A 16,029-nucleotide genomic window follows, 5' to 3' on the forward strand; every position below is an offset into this window, starting at 1 on the left:
CTGATCCCAATGCATCGTTTTCATTATCAACATGGATATTAAAATCACCAACTATTAAAACTTTATCTGCAGCCAGAACTAACTCAGATGTAAAATCACCAAACTCTTTAATAAAGTCTGTATGGTGCCCTGGTGGCCTGTATACAGTAGCCAGTACAAACATAACAGGGGATTTATCATTAACATTTGTTTCTTTGGATAATGTTATATGAAGTACCATTACTTCAAACGAGTTATACTTGTAGCCTGCCCTCTGAGAAATCCTGAAAACGTTGTTATAAATTGAAGCAACACCTCCACCTTTGCCTTTTAGACGTGGCTCATGTTTATAACAGTAATCTTGGGGGGTGGACTCATTTAAAATAATGTAATCATCAGGTTTTAGCCAGGTTTCTGTCAAACAGAGTACATCTATATTATGATCAGTGATCATATTATTTACAAAAAGTGTTTTCGTAGAAAGGGATCTGATATTCAATAAGCCAAGCTTTATCATTTGTTTATTCATATTGCTTCTGTTTTTTATTTGTTGAACCTCAATTAAATTGTTAATCTTAACCTGGTTTGGACGTTTTTTGTTTTTTCTAGTCCGGGGAACAGACACAGTCTCTATAGTGTGATATCTAGGTGAAAGAGTCTCTATGTGCTGAGAATTAACTGACCTCTGTGACCTCTTAATGACATTATTTTATTATTTTTTATTTTATTTTTTTGAATAATTGTAGCCTACATAAATAGGTATAGCAAAACAAATATTTGGATCGTCCCTCATTTTTTTCTTAAAGAATAAACACATATTTTCTACAAGAATAAACATGATAACATATTATTAATTAATACAAATAATTTAAGCAATTAAAACCTTTTTTTAACCTTGAATTTAAATACTATTAAACTAACTTTAAATTCTCAAGGAGTTTATAAGTAAAAAATGGTAAAATGTCACAGTGCATGTTAAATAGCCTAAATGAATTTGTGTTAACAATATAATTTGAACTAAAAATATAATTAGATTTTTTAAATGAACAATTCTTGTATAAAATGGGACAGCAACTTTTATATCAAACATTTTTAAATCGTCCACAGCTGAGCATCGCGGGAGGCTGATCTGCGCCAAAGAGCGTGAAGTGTATGTAACGAAGTCTTTTTCAGAATGAACGAAGTCATTTTCAGATGCAAAAAAAAAAATATATATATATATATATATAAAAACCCTGGATAGCCTAGATTAGGCCGAGGCTCTTTTCTGAAGTATAAAATAATTATAATTACTGTTAACCCAGAGTTACAAATTTTAACGGATTAATCGCATATTTTCATTTGAAGGATGTTTTCTTTATTTTTTATTTTTTAAACACGCTAAAAAATAAATTAAGTTTTTAAAAAAAATATACGAGTCGTGTATAGGTTTCATTTGAACAGATTAATCACCTATTTTCGTTTGCTGCATGTTTAGTTTTTTTAAACACACTAAAAAATAAAGTTTGTGAGAGGAAAAAATATAAGTCAGGTATAAGTTGCATTATATTACATTTAGAAATAATAAAGGCTGGCCTAATAATGTTATAATGTACCAACAGGATATTTTTAGTTCCCTTCACTTTACAACAAATCATTTAAATTTAACAAATTTATCAGAACAAAACATATGGAAGTAAATTAATGCCAAATGTTTTTGAATTAAAAAAGCTTGTTGAATTACAATAATTGAAAAAATATGCATTGCATTTACCGTACCTGCATTTAAATGCGTTGAATTTTTAAGTCTTGCATTATTACGGGCTGAAATTCAACATGGTTGTATATTTAAGACATGAATATTTCAATTAAAAACATTTCAAACAGATTTTCATAATAAAAAATTCAAGAATTCATATTCACCTTTCAGATTTCACTTCCAAAATATTTGATCTGTTTAAAAATACAACCTATAATATTCAACAGGCAAGTTTCAGTCCATTTTATTTCGCTTTACAAATTCGCTTCCACAAATTCAGTGGTTCAAATTCGACAGTAAATTCAACGTTTCACATCCGGGAACAACAGGAAAATCAGTCGATTACCGATCATAATCTCATCTGCTGTAAATCGTCTTCACCAGCAGGAGGTGCAAGCGCATCTTTTTCTTGACAAGCATCAAAGCAACAGACACGAGAGGCATTCATAAAACATCATTTGACGAAATGGACCGAGCGGTGAGTTGATTAGGCCTATATTAAGTGTTTAAAGTAATAATTTTTTAAAAGTGTGTTTTAGAGAAGTGTTTGTTCATTGTAGGATGCAATTTGTATTTCATTTATCTGGCCAGCAATACTGAGGTTTTTAACATGCTATTATTATTTCCCTTTAGCAATTGCTTTTGGATTATGTTTTGGAAAGACTTTGGAAAATGCTGTTGGACGCCTACCCCTTGACATGGACTACCTGGAGTTTATCTGCTCTCAAGAATTAGTCTTTTTAAGCGCTGTGTCCAATTTAGTTACCATCCCACCTGATATTTTCGAGGGCATCACAGAACTGCTCAGACTAGTTCGACTAAACCTGTCAGATGGGGAGACGCGCACTTCGACTATTATGCAGGAGTCAGGGTCGATGGGACGACCACGTCTTCTAATCTCACCAGACTACATCACCAATCTCCTGGACATGAACTTTTCTGTTCCAACCATTGCTTGCATGATTGGAGTAAGTACACGCACAGTTTTCAGACGAATGGCTGAATGTAACCTCTCCATTCGGGCACGATATAGCACTCTCACCGACGAAGAGTTAGATGATTGTGTGACAGATGTAAAGCAACACATGCCTCAGTGTGGATACAGAATGATGAGAGCAGCTTTAAAGGCGCGAGGACACCAAGTGCAGTTCGACCGGGTCAGGGCAGCAATGCACCGAGTAGATACAGTGGGAGATGTGTCCCGAATGGCACAGTTGGGCTGCGTGGTACGAAGGACCTATTCAGTGTCAGGTCCTAGGTCAATAATGCGAATTGACACCAACCATAAACTGATTCGGTAAGTTTGTCAGGCTTGTTTACTCCGTTATTGCATGTTGCAGTCCTTTCCAGAGCTCTGAGTGCATTTTTAAAACATTTGCATGATATTTTTGTTTCAGCTACAATATAGTCATCTTCGGGGGTGTGGATGGCTTTTCACGCAAGGTAGTGCCCACTATTAACTAATTTTTGACTTATCTATATTCTATTCACTAACCATCCGGCAAATAATTTCCTCTGTTTAATAGATAATGTACCTTGGAGCTGCATCTAATAACCTTGCTAAAACCACCTTGGATTTTTTTCAAGAAGCAGTGGAAACATTTGGCTTCCCTCTCAGGTAGGCCTGATCTAGAGTAAGATCTCGTCATAATATTCAGTTCAGTTCAATAAATGAAATGATCGACACTCTTAATCAGCCTTTTAAACAACTTTTCTACATTAAGGCACGAAAGCAACGTTTATATATATTTTATTTATTTATTATTATTTTAGCTGATACTCTTTACACGTGTACATGTAAAGAACTTTAAATTTTCTATCGCAAACAGCGAAATTTGCTGCAGTGTTTGTTTCCTTAACGTTCAGTGTCTAGTAGCCTATAACTTGTTGCCATACTGGGGTTGACCTCTCTTACGTCATACTCCGGGATTTCTCTGGTTTACTTATAGCACACGCACTCATCAAAATCTATTATAACGCATTGTAGTCTGTGTGTTTACCTGGACACAGATTCTGTATAATAATATATATATTAATACATTTCAGACAAAGTATACATATGATTTTATTTATTTGCAAAACTCTACATTTAGGCTTGATTTAACATATTAGGCCAGAATTAGGCATTAATTCAATTTAGGCAGCTATTATGAACGTGATTTAAAAAGATTAAACATTACTGTTGTGAATCTTAAGACCAAACAGTGGCGCTGACATATGTTAAGATATTCCAGTGCAAGTTGCTTTCAGTTTTAACAGCTTTTTTATTTTAGTCTAGCACTAGATTCAGCTGTAAAACCGGAGCTTATGTCTATGAATTTTGCATTGAGTAATTTAACATTTCTGAGAAATGTTTCAATCTCTGTGCTTAAACATCCATGTTCTTAGGGTACGAGGAGATCAGGGTGTCGAAAATGTGGACGTGGCCCGCCTGATGTTCACAGTTCGTGGGACAGAACGAGGAAGCTTTATTTCAGGAAAGAGCGTCCACAATCAGCGGTGAGTTAAAATAATTTTTTGTTGAAAATCAATTTTATTATTATTACCCCCTTTTATGATTTATCAACCAGTACATAACATCTGCCTAAAAATGTTAGATTTAACTGACATATTTCTTTTCAGTATAGAGAGGTTGTGGAGAGACGTCTGGTCATCAGTGACAAATGTCTACTATGATGTTCTGCATGCTTTGGAAGAAGGTGGCCACCTTGATATTTCTGACCTTACTCATCTGTTCTGTTGCCACTATGTATTTCTCCCACGGCTTCAAGATGATCTCAACCTATTCCGAAACACCTGGGACAATCACCCAATACGCACAGAGGGTAATATGTCTCCTAACCAGCTGTGGGTGATGGGAAGTGTCCGCAATGCTGTACCTGAGCCTGACATAGAGGTATGTTTGTGGATTTTGACAGTAAAAACTTTGAGTAATCACACTGTATTCAATACAAGACATTTAATTTTTATACTGTATTGATGCAACTTTATTCTCTGTTCAGAACAGTAATTGGTATCGTATTTGTAACATTAAATGCTCTGTTATTGTTTGAAGGGATTAAGCATACCACAAATAGACTGGGAGAGTAGTGGACTGAGTGTGGATGCCCATTCCAGTATTGTCGTGCCTCAAACCGAAAGTCCCCTGACTGATGAGCAAATAGAAGCACTCAGAGAAAATGTAGACCCAAAAGGACCTTCACAGACTTTTGGCTGGGACATCTATCTAGCTTCACTTCGTTTTTGCCAATCGATTATGGAATAAATGTGATTGTCATCTGCTTTAAAGAGGCAGGCTTCTAGCAGAAACAATTAAGAAATAATTAATATTTGTACTCAACAATACGTTAAAATATCTGAATAAAAAAACCTGTATGCAAGAATTGTTGTTTTTGTTTAATTTGTACTTGTTTGATTTGACACTTCCATCAGTTAGTAATAAGCACAGTGTATTATGGATTTATTCAAGAATAGACTTATTTTTAATATTTGTACTTCCATTGAACATGTTTAAATATACATTTTGCATAAATTCTAATACTTTAAAAGAATAAAGTACTTGACGATATTTAGCAAATTCTGACAAGCTATGGAACAACTAACATTCAACATTTCTATATCACTGCATGAGCCCATGCATGAAAAAAGCCATTGTGGAACGATACAAGTTTATAGTGTAAGTGACTGCATGTACATAACATTAACCCATTACTTAATGTACTATATCTTATAGCATAGTATCAAAAAATAACAACATGATCAACAAGCATCATGTACAAAGCAATCCAAAAAAATAAAAATAAAAAAACTTGTAAGCTGGATTTGAACAAAGAATTGGTCCTAAGTGCAGTAACAGCATTTAATAAAAGTGTATATCACTGTGTAACAAATGTAACATGTACATGTGTCTAAAAATTACACATGGCCAAAACCATACTTGCAAGTGCCAATGCACATCATCAAGTCCTTGGTGAAGGACTGGAAACTGTTGTAGTGCCCTGGTAGCCGGAGAACACAGAAGCAGGTAGAGGATTTTGGGAGATCACTTTTCACAATTTCCACAGCCATATTTGCCTCCATCTGCTCCCATCCGACCCAGAACTTCATAAGGTTTTTTAAATCCTTGCTGGATGCTGAAATAACAGAAGTTATAGAATTTCACACTAAAATTATAATTCTCTTATTGTTTACTCCTTCAGAAAATCAAACTGTTGTCTTTCCCTTTGATATTTGTGATTAGATTTATATAATGGAATTTCAGAGGGTTTAAAGATGGGGTAACACTTTATAATAACTTTAATAAATCCTTAATAAGCATTATATAATGATTAAATCATGACAACATACATAGCTATAAATATGAGATGTGCTTGTTAAAGGGATCGTTCACCCCTAAATTCAAACTGTTCTTATAAGCCTGTGAACTAAACTGCTTTATTCCTATGGATTAGTTTTACGATCGCTATAAACTTTTTGAAGCATCTAATTGATAGTTGCATAGATGTCGACAGAAATCTTTCAGATTTCATCAAAAAGATATTCATTTGTGTTTCGAATATGAACTGCAGTTTTATGGGTGTGGAACGACATGAGGGTGAGTAATGACAGAATTTTACACTAAAATTCTTGAAAATCTACAAATGTCATTAAACTCCAGTTCATATATTAAGTAATGCACTTTTTTACATTTACAAATGCACAAATGCAAAAAGAGTGATCTGGATATTCAAGAGAAAATTGAATATAAGAATGAACAGTCACACTTTATATTAGGTGTCTTAAACTTCTTGCGTCAAAAAATATTACGTACAATGTACTTAGTGTTTGTTGGTATGGTTTGTTGGTACTTATATAGGTTTGTTGGTATGGGTAGTTTTAAGGGTTGGTAAAGGAGTCTAATCTTAACACTAACCACCCTTTACACAAGTATTGTTACATTAGCGTTAAGTCCAACACACACAAAGGTAGTAAATGATTAATAATAAACATTTACAAATTATGAATATTTTCAACTTTGTATTGGGCACAGCAAAAACAATAATTTCATGATTGGTAAAAAAAAAACAATACACACCACAACAAAAGATGAGCAAACATATTAAATTAATGACCTTATAGGCTGTGATTATGAATTAATGTTATTTAAATTGCATAATCATATAAATTCAAAGTTTAATGACATTTGTAAGCACTTCGATTTACAGTAAATAATCGGTTAATCTTCATGTAACTAGTTCATAAGAAATCATTAACAAGCACATTATCTCACATAGCTATGTGAATATACTGTACAGCAGTGGTTCTCAACCCCGGGCTGCCCGCGGGCCACATGCCAGTCACAAATTCAAATGCGCCCAGCAACACATGCTGTATTAAAAAAAACTTTCAGTTTTACAATTATTTTTATTTTTTTTCACATCAATTAAAAAAATTATGTTACTAATGAAATATAAGCTGTATCCTAATGTTTTTATGTGAATTTGTTTTCTTAATATATTATTTTCAGACATGAGCAGACCTAACTTACTCACATAACGTTACGCATTTAACGAACACATACAAGCGCGCACTTTGACAGAATTCAATTCAAATAGTCATCAACAGCCATTAGTTAAGGTAAAATTGCGCATCAGAATGGACAAATTTGTCTTTTAAGGGAGAAAAAAAGAAATTCGAAAAATGCTAGCTTGTGAATAGTCGCAGTATCAGTAGTGAAGGAGAAGTGCTGGATTGTCGGTTTCCCCCGCAACTCACTTGAAGAAGTTCAGGCAAATAGAAAAACCATATACTACGTAGCAATCCTTAATTGAAAATATGTGGCAAAACATCTCTGGAGAGAACCTCATTATTAAATTCAAAAGAGCTTTCCATATTTGGATCAAAATAGGCTACATTTGTCAACGCACATTTTCTGAAATGTTGCGCGTCAAGTCATGCTCCTGTGCGCGTCTTACAGACGGCATCTTAAAGCCTCTCAAACTTTCTGCGTCCGTGAGTCCGCTATGGACCGTTAGGTAGGCGTGACGTAAAAAATCATCCTCGGAGAGTGTGTGCCGAGGCTCTGAACAGACGACCGTGCGGACAGGTGCGCGTAGTCAGTAGGCTTTAAAAGCACAATTGCACATGTGCAGGTAGTGTGAAGAAGCTCATTGCTACTCGAACCTGTGCAATCCGTCAATAAAACAATATAAAGACAGTCAGATGTGCAATGGGCAATTGCAGAGCGGACCATCAGCGTACGCTTTCGGAAGTATAAATTGATGAAGTCTGTGTCCACGCTGGCCGTGTCTGCGTACAGATTGCTCATGCGGAAAGTATAACACAGGCTTTACAATCGCAACTTCTATGTGCTGTTACTCTTTTCGAGCTGAATCTCACAAAATTGGTTAGCTCCCGACAGCATCAGGTGTTTTATTTATAGGGAGTAGAATTATTTATTTCAATGAATGTAATAGATTAGATATCATAATATTTAGGCTATAATATTATGAATCAGGTTGGTTTGTATTGCTGACGTAATATGTAAATTATATGCGTGTGGCCCGCGACTTGCACTTGGACCATATGCGGCCCGCTGCAAAAAAGGTTGAGAACCACAGTATATTAAAGGGGTCCTATTATGGTTTTCCACTTTTTCAACTTTAGTTAGTGTGTAATGTTGCTGTTTGAGCATAAAAAAAGCCTTGCCTCCGCTCACCTGCTAGCCATTATTAGCATTGAGAAAAAATGAGACATGGAAGAATAGCTTCTTACATTAGGCTTTTTACACTTGTACTTCAACTGCTGTTTAAAAAAAACTCTGTAAAACAATGTTGACAATGCATATACCTGTCTCAATGAACTGCTTTAAATACCCTGTGATCCGTTCCTTTATATCAGCTGAGTATTCATCATCTTCATCATCACTCTCTCTAGGCCAGGAGATATGTGAAAGCAGCATCTAAACCAGAAACAGTATGAGAGTCTATAATCAGTCATGTATTCATGTTTGCCAAAAAATGGCTATTGATATCCTGTTTGAGGGAAAAACCATTTGTTGTCCTCTTATGGAGAAGAAAGCCTTACCTCAGGAGTGCATGAGTCCTCCGATTCCTTGGGGAAGAATACCACATCCTTCCTCTCAGTTAGAAGAGGCCAAACAAAAGTGTCTTTCAGTCCTCGTTTGAGTTGCTTGATTTGGCGTACTCTTCTCCCGAGAACCTACAAAATACAAAGAAATGGAAAAAAATTAATTAGATTAAAATTTCAACGCCGACAGAACATACTGAAAGGTTTTTGATTAAAAAAATAATAATAATTCCACAACAGAGCATGTTGCTCTTGATGTCCTGCTGTTATAATAATGACATTTTTACATTCTTACACAAATAAAAATTCACACAGTGGAAGAAAAATGTAATAAACAATTACATAATGGCAAAGCTGGGCACAGCATCAATTATGAGCTGCTGCATCAAAGAAGTTTACATTCATAAATGAAAAGAGTCAGGATACTACATAACATACATTATATAGCTCTGTGGAAAAGATCATATATACACAATCTAAACAGTAAACGAGTAAAACACTATTATTATACCTGTGTAACAGTGCCATTAGAAGCATAATAAAATATGCATTACCATGTATTCAAGTAAAATTAGTTGCAAAATATAATTGAAATGTATAGAAATAAGGGCACTTTCCATCGTTACATATACTATCCACAAATGTTAATTACCGCATGTGACCGCAGACGTTCGTAAAGCCACCTTCTATTTTCCACTGTTGGACCAGGAAGATCCCAAGACAAACAAAGTTCCAGGACTTTACTAGACTGGTCCTCATTCAATGGAGACTGTCCACTGAGCTAAAAATAAAAATATTTGTAACACATACACACACACATACATACATAGCAGCAATAACATTACATTCCAAATAGGTAAAACCATTTTCCAAACCATTTTCAAATATATATATTATATATATATATATATATATATATATATATATATATATATATATATATATATATATATATATATATATATATATATATACACACACACACACACACACACACACACCAAGTTGATGGTCTCTCGTATGTCAACATCTGGGCAGTCCTCCAATTGCAAAGTGGCAGTATCTTGAGAACCTTGAAGTAGAACATGAACAAAAGCTCTGCTGAGGGCACCAAGTGGTCTGGCTGTCCCTCAAAGAGGCAAGTAACTCCTGTGTTTCCTGTTAATTCAATTGCAAATCAGCTTTAGTAAAACCCATCAAAATAATTAATACAAAACATTTTTCAATGCAACTAATAAACTGCATACCCAAGTTCAAACTGAAACCATACTTCAGTTTTTCAAGAACTGTAGAAAAAAAGTGTCTGGTGACTCCATCACCAACTGCAGCATCCCCTAAAATCAATGAACATACAGTAATTAAAGCTGACATCATGGATACACTATATGAGCTGCATATTTTATAGCATACACAGTTTCATTTTCTCTATGCTGTACCTTGAAGTTGACATTTGACAGGACAGGCCCACTCTACGTTTCTTTGCTTGTAGAAGTTGATCAGTTGCCTTTCCTGTTCTTCAGCACATGTTCTCAAGTCCATACACATTAAAAGAGGTTTCCCTGTCTCATGCAGTCTGAGAATTTCCCTTCTGTACAAAGCCATAGCTACTTTTGGATCCGGATGGGTTTTCCAATCTGTTAAATCAAAAATCATGCAAAATCAAGAGAGCTTTGTTGCACATCAACAGAAGTGTATATATTTTTTCCATCTCTACTTGTTTACCATAAATTCAAGATGGACTATAAAAATAAAGACTTATTTAGAATGTCAGCAATAGAACAATGTCAAAAACAATCATCATCATCCTCTTTTGCACTGTACAAAAAAAAAGCCAAAATGAGAAGCAATTTATTACCATTATCCACGTATAAAAACTCAGCGGTGTCGCTCACTTCATTATCCATACATGACAACTCAGTTGTGTTGTTATTTTCATCATCCATAGATCTAAAATTTAGGAAAGTTGGAAAAAAAAACAATTAAAATTCTGCTTCTAATATGAGGTAAAGAGTACTGTACTTTTATAAATCTTTTTCTGTTTATGCCAAAAGTAATACTGTTTGGCATGCACACCTTTCCCCACATTCACTGGCATGAACTTCCAAGATGTCAAGGGGCATTTCTTCTTGACAAATAGGACAGCAAGCCTATAATATAGTATAACCAATGATTTCTTAAAAACTTTTTTTGCCTCAACTACAGGATATATATATATTTATTTATTTATATATATATGGCATGCACCAATATGAAAAATCTCGGGGCGATACCGATAATTCTTTGTATCTGAAAGCTGCTAACCAATGCATTGGCCATAAAATCTAAATTTTTATATAATTTTTGAGAGCCAAACAAATGTCTCACCATTAATTAATTTAATCTAGCCTATTTGCCAGACTTGCGCTGTACATGTTGCATTAACAGTATTTTCCTTTTCTGAAGTGATTTCAAATAATATATCAAGACATTCAAAACCATCATTGTGAACAGTGCACATCTGAAGTGTCTATGCTGAGGGAAATAATCAATCACTTATCGGCTTTAATACAACCAAGCCATATGTTCTATATAATAATAATATTAGGATATATATATAGCCTACAACAACGCTTATTAGACCACCACACAATGTAAGGTTAGTGCCACAGCTGCCCAAAACTAACAGTATTGGTCATTACCAAAATAATTTATGTTTTTGTAATGTTAATACATCAGCTTGTGTAAACTGAGCTATTTAGTCACAGTTGGCCACGTCAAAGTATAGACTGCATTCTATTGAATAAATTAGGGATTTAATGGATTGAAAGATACAGTAAATTGAACAAAAGTTTGATCAAAAGCAAGTCTTTAGGAACAACTAGAAATCATTTGGAAGTCATCGGAGACTGTGGAAAAGTACTGTACATAAAACAATGAATGCCAGCTTTTATCAAGGTCAAAGGACTGCATACCAAATATTACGTTTTCAGTTTGTTATTTGCCTAATAAATGACACTATTATTGTCAAGATAGTTTTAAACAAGTTTTGATAGATTCCTAAAATATTAGTTTTCTCTATGGCAGGTGGTCTAATAAGTTTGTTAAGCACTATGTAGGGGTGTAACGGTACATTTAATTGGCCTGAACCATCACGGTATGGACGTCACGGTTCAGTTCATAGTCAGATGATGAATACAGTCTGTCACAGGTGATCCACACTCTAATTCAGAAGGCACAGCACATGATAATGCAACGCTGTTTACGAACCAGTAGCCACCACAACAGGACAAATAGCAGAAGAAAAATAACAGACAATCTATGTTTACATGTAATCTTGCAGCCAGTGCTTCAATCGTGGAAAAATATCAATAAAGGCATGATACTTGCAAAAAAATCAAGAAAATTTGAATTAAAACAAAAGGACTAAACGTGTTGAGCTATATAACAATGATTAGTATTCTGACTATAAATGTATCAAAACCTGCCTTAAGTGCAATTTACATGTTTCTTTATAGTATTTATTTGAGTGTTGATTATTAAATCTAAAAATTAAAAAGGCAACTGAATTTAATAGTTTGGGTTCTGTTAAAGGGATAGTTCACCCAAAAATGAAAGTTCATACAGGTTTGGAACAACTTGAGGGTGAGTAAATGATGAAGGAATTTTCATTTTTGGGTGAACTATCCCTTTCATATTATAGTAATGTGCAGGAAAGTGCTCTCTGTGTATACTTTACTGCACAGCTGACTGTAACTTCGTAACTTCGATACCAAGGTTAATACTGAACAGTCATGTTTGTGTACCGTTACACCCCTTATATATATATATATATATATATATATATATATATATATATATGGATAAATAGATAGATCTTACATTTCCTAATAGCACACTAAAGCAGATTTCTCTTATAAAACATCAAATGTGCATAACGCTTCAGCACAGTACTGTTCTCTCTGTGTGTATGCATGTATGTATGTGTGTGTAATTAATTAATGTAATAATTAGTAATTAATGTAACTAATTATTTAAACAGCTAGGCCAACCAATTACTGAAGGCAGTAAATATTACCTGCTGCCTTATAAAGAAGCCAACCACCAGTTACCTCACCAAGTTTTGGATACAATTCCATGAGTTTATCACATAACTGTTAAAAAAAAGAAAAACAAAAGAAACATAACTGTTAAAGATAACAGGATTAATTAATGTAGCTTCTATCGCTAATCTATATGACCATTCACATAGATAGATAAATAGATAAAGTGAACAGGTTCTTTTTGACAGGAAGTGTAATGGCACATTACCTCCTGATGAGTCAGACTCTCATCTAGAGTGGCAGTTCTGCGTCCCAGTCCTGCCTGTGTATGGAGCAGTTGATCTGGACCACTAGGGGACCGCTCACATTGGGCTGGCAACAGATGGAACATAACCTGAAATGGTTTGGGTTTAATGGGCACAGGACATGGTCCAGTGAAACGTCGTTTTCCTCTACGATTTGAGAACAATCCAGGAAAGGACCTGTTTTAAAAATTGTAACATGGAGGTCAGAACAGACCTATGATTCATAATAGGCGAGGATTGTTATATACAGTTTCTATATTGTTATATATTGTTATATACAGTTTCTGACCTGGTCATTTCTGTTTGGACAGAAGATGGCCCCGGAGTTTGTCCTCTAACATGAGATGATCTGACAAACCAAACAACAACAAAAATCTAAATTTTGATCACAATGTATGTGTTGCCATTTAATAATAAAAAAAAGCAATACCTGTTTATACCCTGACTAGTAGAAGACCCATCAGCTCTCTCTTGTGTCAAAAGTGACAAAAGGTGCCTTGCTGATCTCAGCACTTCATTGTCTCCCTTGTGAAACAAACATGGCATGGATTGAAGATGGAAAGTATCTAAAAAATATTACTTCAACATAGACATCAAATTATTAATGTAGATACAGAACTGTCTTTCTGAAAAGCATCGAGTGGTCGGGTTTCCGGCCACTTTTGATATCAAAACTGACCGCCACAAATGGATTTTCCAAAAGGCTTTGACTTCATTAAATAAACATGGCCACTGCACGTTTCAAAATCAAAAACCAGAGCCGGTGTTTTTCATCACTGCATTTCAGAGGGAAACCGACTGCACTTAGAAAATGTTTAATTTATTTCATTTTGCATGTAATGCTTGATAAGGCCGTGTTTGTGAGCTCAGAGCTGCCGTTACCGGAGAAACCTCTTTCTCTCCCGCTATTAAAGCGGACCCTTTAGGCAGAATATGAATTCGCGGGGTGCCGCCATGAATAGAGTGTAAGGCGCGGGAAACACTGTGACATTGGTTCTACCATCTACTTAAGACCTACGATGCTTTTGAGAAATGAAGCCCTTGCCTGGACATAGCAGTGACAAGTCCTATTTAATTAAAAGACGGAGATTAACCGATATACTACAAGAAATGTAACTTAATTTACAAGTGGTAGATTTATTTTATAGTTGTGATTGGGTTGTATTTAATGGTGCTATATATAAAAATGGTGCGATTTAGTATATTGTCATTAACCAAACATAGCATAACCAAACAAGACTCTCAAATTCAGCGTATTAAAGTGGTTTTACTTGAAAAAATATGTAAACACCAAAGGCAAGAGAATTCTGGATTTATATTGATCACATTATATCACCTTTGTAGTAAAAAAAAACACAGCTTGTGTACTCGGGGTAACAAGAGGAATCACTTAAGACTCTTGAGTAAACAATGATTTGGGTCTTAATCTTAATTTTCCGCATATAAATACAGCATACTGACCTATAAAATCATAACTTGTACTCACCGCTCGGTCCATTTCGTCAAATGATGTTTTATGAATGCCTCTCGTGACTGCTGCTTTGATGCTTGTCAAGAAAAAGATGCGCTTGCACCTCCTGCTGATGAAGACGATTTACAGCAGATGAGATTATGACCGATAATCGACTGATTTTCCTGTTGTTCCCGGATGTGAAACGTTGAATTTACTGTCGAATTTGAACCACTGAATTTGTGGAAGCGAATTTGTAAAGCGAAATAAAATGGACTGAAACTTGCCTGTTGAATATTATAGGTTGTATTTTTAAACAGATCAAATATTTTGGAAGTGAAATCTGAAAGGTGAATAGGAATTCTTGAATTTTTGATTATGAAAATCTGTTTGAAATGTTTTTAATTTAAATATTCATGTCTTAAATATACAACCATGTTGAATTTCAGCCCGTAATAATGCAAGACTTAAAAATTCAACGCATTTAAATGCAGGTACGGTTAATGCAATGCATATTTTTTCAGTTATTGTAATTCAACAAGCTTTTTTAATTCACAAACATTTGGCATTAATAAACTTCCATAAAAACAAGAATTAAAAATATATAATTCTAATGGATAAATATAATTGCAGTATATAATAATATAGGCTTAGTAATAAAAAAATAAATAAAAAAATACAAATAATTTAAAGCTTAAAGCTAAGGTAAGGTTGGGCTTTCTCATTCGGGAGAAATCCAAACGTTTCCATATTCGTGATGTTGCCCATTTGAAGCTTAACTATTATTCATGAGGTAAACAGGCTGTGTAGTTCACGCGTGTTTCACTATCAATGAAAAAAAAAATGATAGCAATATGTCAAAGTGCTAACGCTGAATGGCTGGTGAAAGACTGCTGTTTCCAGTGAATATGTGCGCAAGGCACCAGCGCGATCAAACAGCTGAAACAAATAATACTTAATTTTTGGTCACACATAAGGCATAATTTAAAAATGCAAAGTGTTGGTAGTTTGAAAAATCAAGAATAATAACAGAGTTAATACTAATAATTGCTAAATGCTGGAACGTTCCCATTTCGCTCTGCATATGGAGCCTGAAGATTTTTTTTTAACCAAAAATGAACCGAAATGAAAATACAAACGATATACAAACGATATGTCGCATCTAGGGTAGCCTACACCAGCGGGAATACAAAAAAAAAAAAAAAAAACACCAGCGGGAATACTTGAAACATGTCAACTCATTTACGCCGACATCACCTTAGCGTGTCAGTATCTGGGAAAAAACGGAAAAAAGGAGAAACATACATGCATGAAAATCCCCGCAGCATTTAGACAGACATTTCCAACGGATTCAAACAGGGCAAAAGACATCACCACGGCGTTTGGTAGGCTACATTTACATTATAGCCGCGGATATGAGACCTTACTATTTACCATTCATTCTATCATCACCATTATAGCTTACAGGGA

The 16,029-nt window shown here is 34.7% G+C and overlaps 2 protein-coding genes across 4 annotated transcripts; one reads left to right on the forward strand and one right to left on the reverse strand.

Moving 5' to 3' along the window:
* Nucleotides 1–2,390: 2,390 nt before the first annotated feature.
* Nucleotides 2,391–5,070, forward strand: LOC132108244 (uncharacterized). Of its 3 annotated transcripts, none has more exons than XM_059514914.1 (6): nt 2,391–3,014; nt 3,115–3,160; nt 3,244–3,335; nt 4,106–4,216; nt 4,340–4,634; nt 4,773–5,070. In XM_059514914.1, exons 1-6 carry the CDS (start codon nt 2,416–2,418, stop codon nt 4,980–4,982), a joined length of 1,353 nt encoding a protein of 450 aa, XP_059370897.1. In that variant the 5' UTR covers nt 2,391–2,415; the 3' UTR covers nt 4,983–5,070. The 3 variants fall into 3 exon arrangements, with proteins under 3 accessions (XP_059370897.1, XP_059370898.1, XP_059370899.1); XM_059514915.1 differs by having other exon boundaries at nt 4,340–4,613; XM_059514916.1 differs by having other exon boundaries at nt 4,340–4,542; nt 4,773–4,965.
* Nucleotides 5,071–5,079: 9 nt separating this feature from the next.
* On the reverse strand, nt 5,080–10,205 carry LOC132108317 (uncharacterized). The gene is made up of 6 exons (XM_059515022.1): nt 10,196–10,205; nt 9,787–9,914; nt 9,438–9,566; nt 8,783–8,917; nt 8,546–8,657; nt 5,080–5,850 (listed from the first exon to the last, which is right to left on the reverse strand). The coding sequence occupies exons 1-6, from the start codon at nt 10,203–10,205 to the stop codon at nt 5,633–5,635; spliced, it is 732 nt and encodes a 243-aa protein (XP_059371005.1). The 3' UTR covers nt 5,080–5,632.
* Between the last annotated feature and the right edge of the window lie 5,824 nt (nt 10,206–16,029).

This window comes from Carassius carassius, chromosome 28 (assembly GCF_963082965.1).
Source record: "Carassius carassius chromosome 28, fCarCar2.1, whole genome shotgun sequence".
Lineage (NCBI taxonomy): Eukaryota > Metazoa > Chordata > Actinopteri > Cypriniformes > Cyprinidae > Carassius > Carassius carassius.

Coding starts and splice junctions, on each gene's coding strand:
- LOC132108244 (XM_059514914.1), top strand. CDS start 2,416: ATGGACTACCTGGAGTTTATCTGCTCTCAAGAATTAGTCTTTTTAAGC. Junction 3,336..4,105: donor ACATTTGGCTTCCCTCTCAG/GTAGGCCTGATC, acceptor CCATGTTCTTAG/GGTACGAGGAGATCAGGGTG. Junction 4,217..4,339: donor AAGAGCGTCCACAATCAGCG/GTGAGTTAAAAT, acceptor ATTTCTTTTCAG/TATAGAGAGGTTGTGGAGAG.
- LOC132108317 (XM_059515022.1), bottom strand. Junction 9,567..9,786: donor TACGAGAGACCATCAACTTG/GTGTGTGTGTGT, acceptor TTTTATTTTTAG/CTCAGTGGACAGTCTCCATT. Junction 8,658..8,782: donor AGGACTCATGCACTCCTGAG/GTAAGGCTTTCT, acceptor TTTCTGGTTTAG/ATGCTGCTTTCACATATCTC.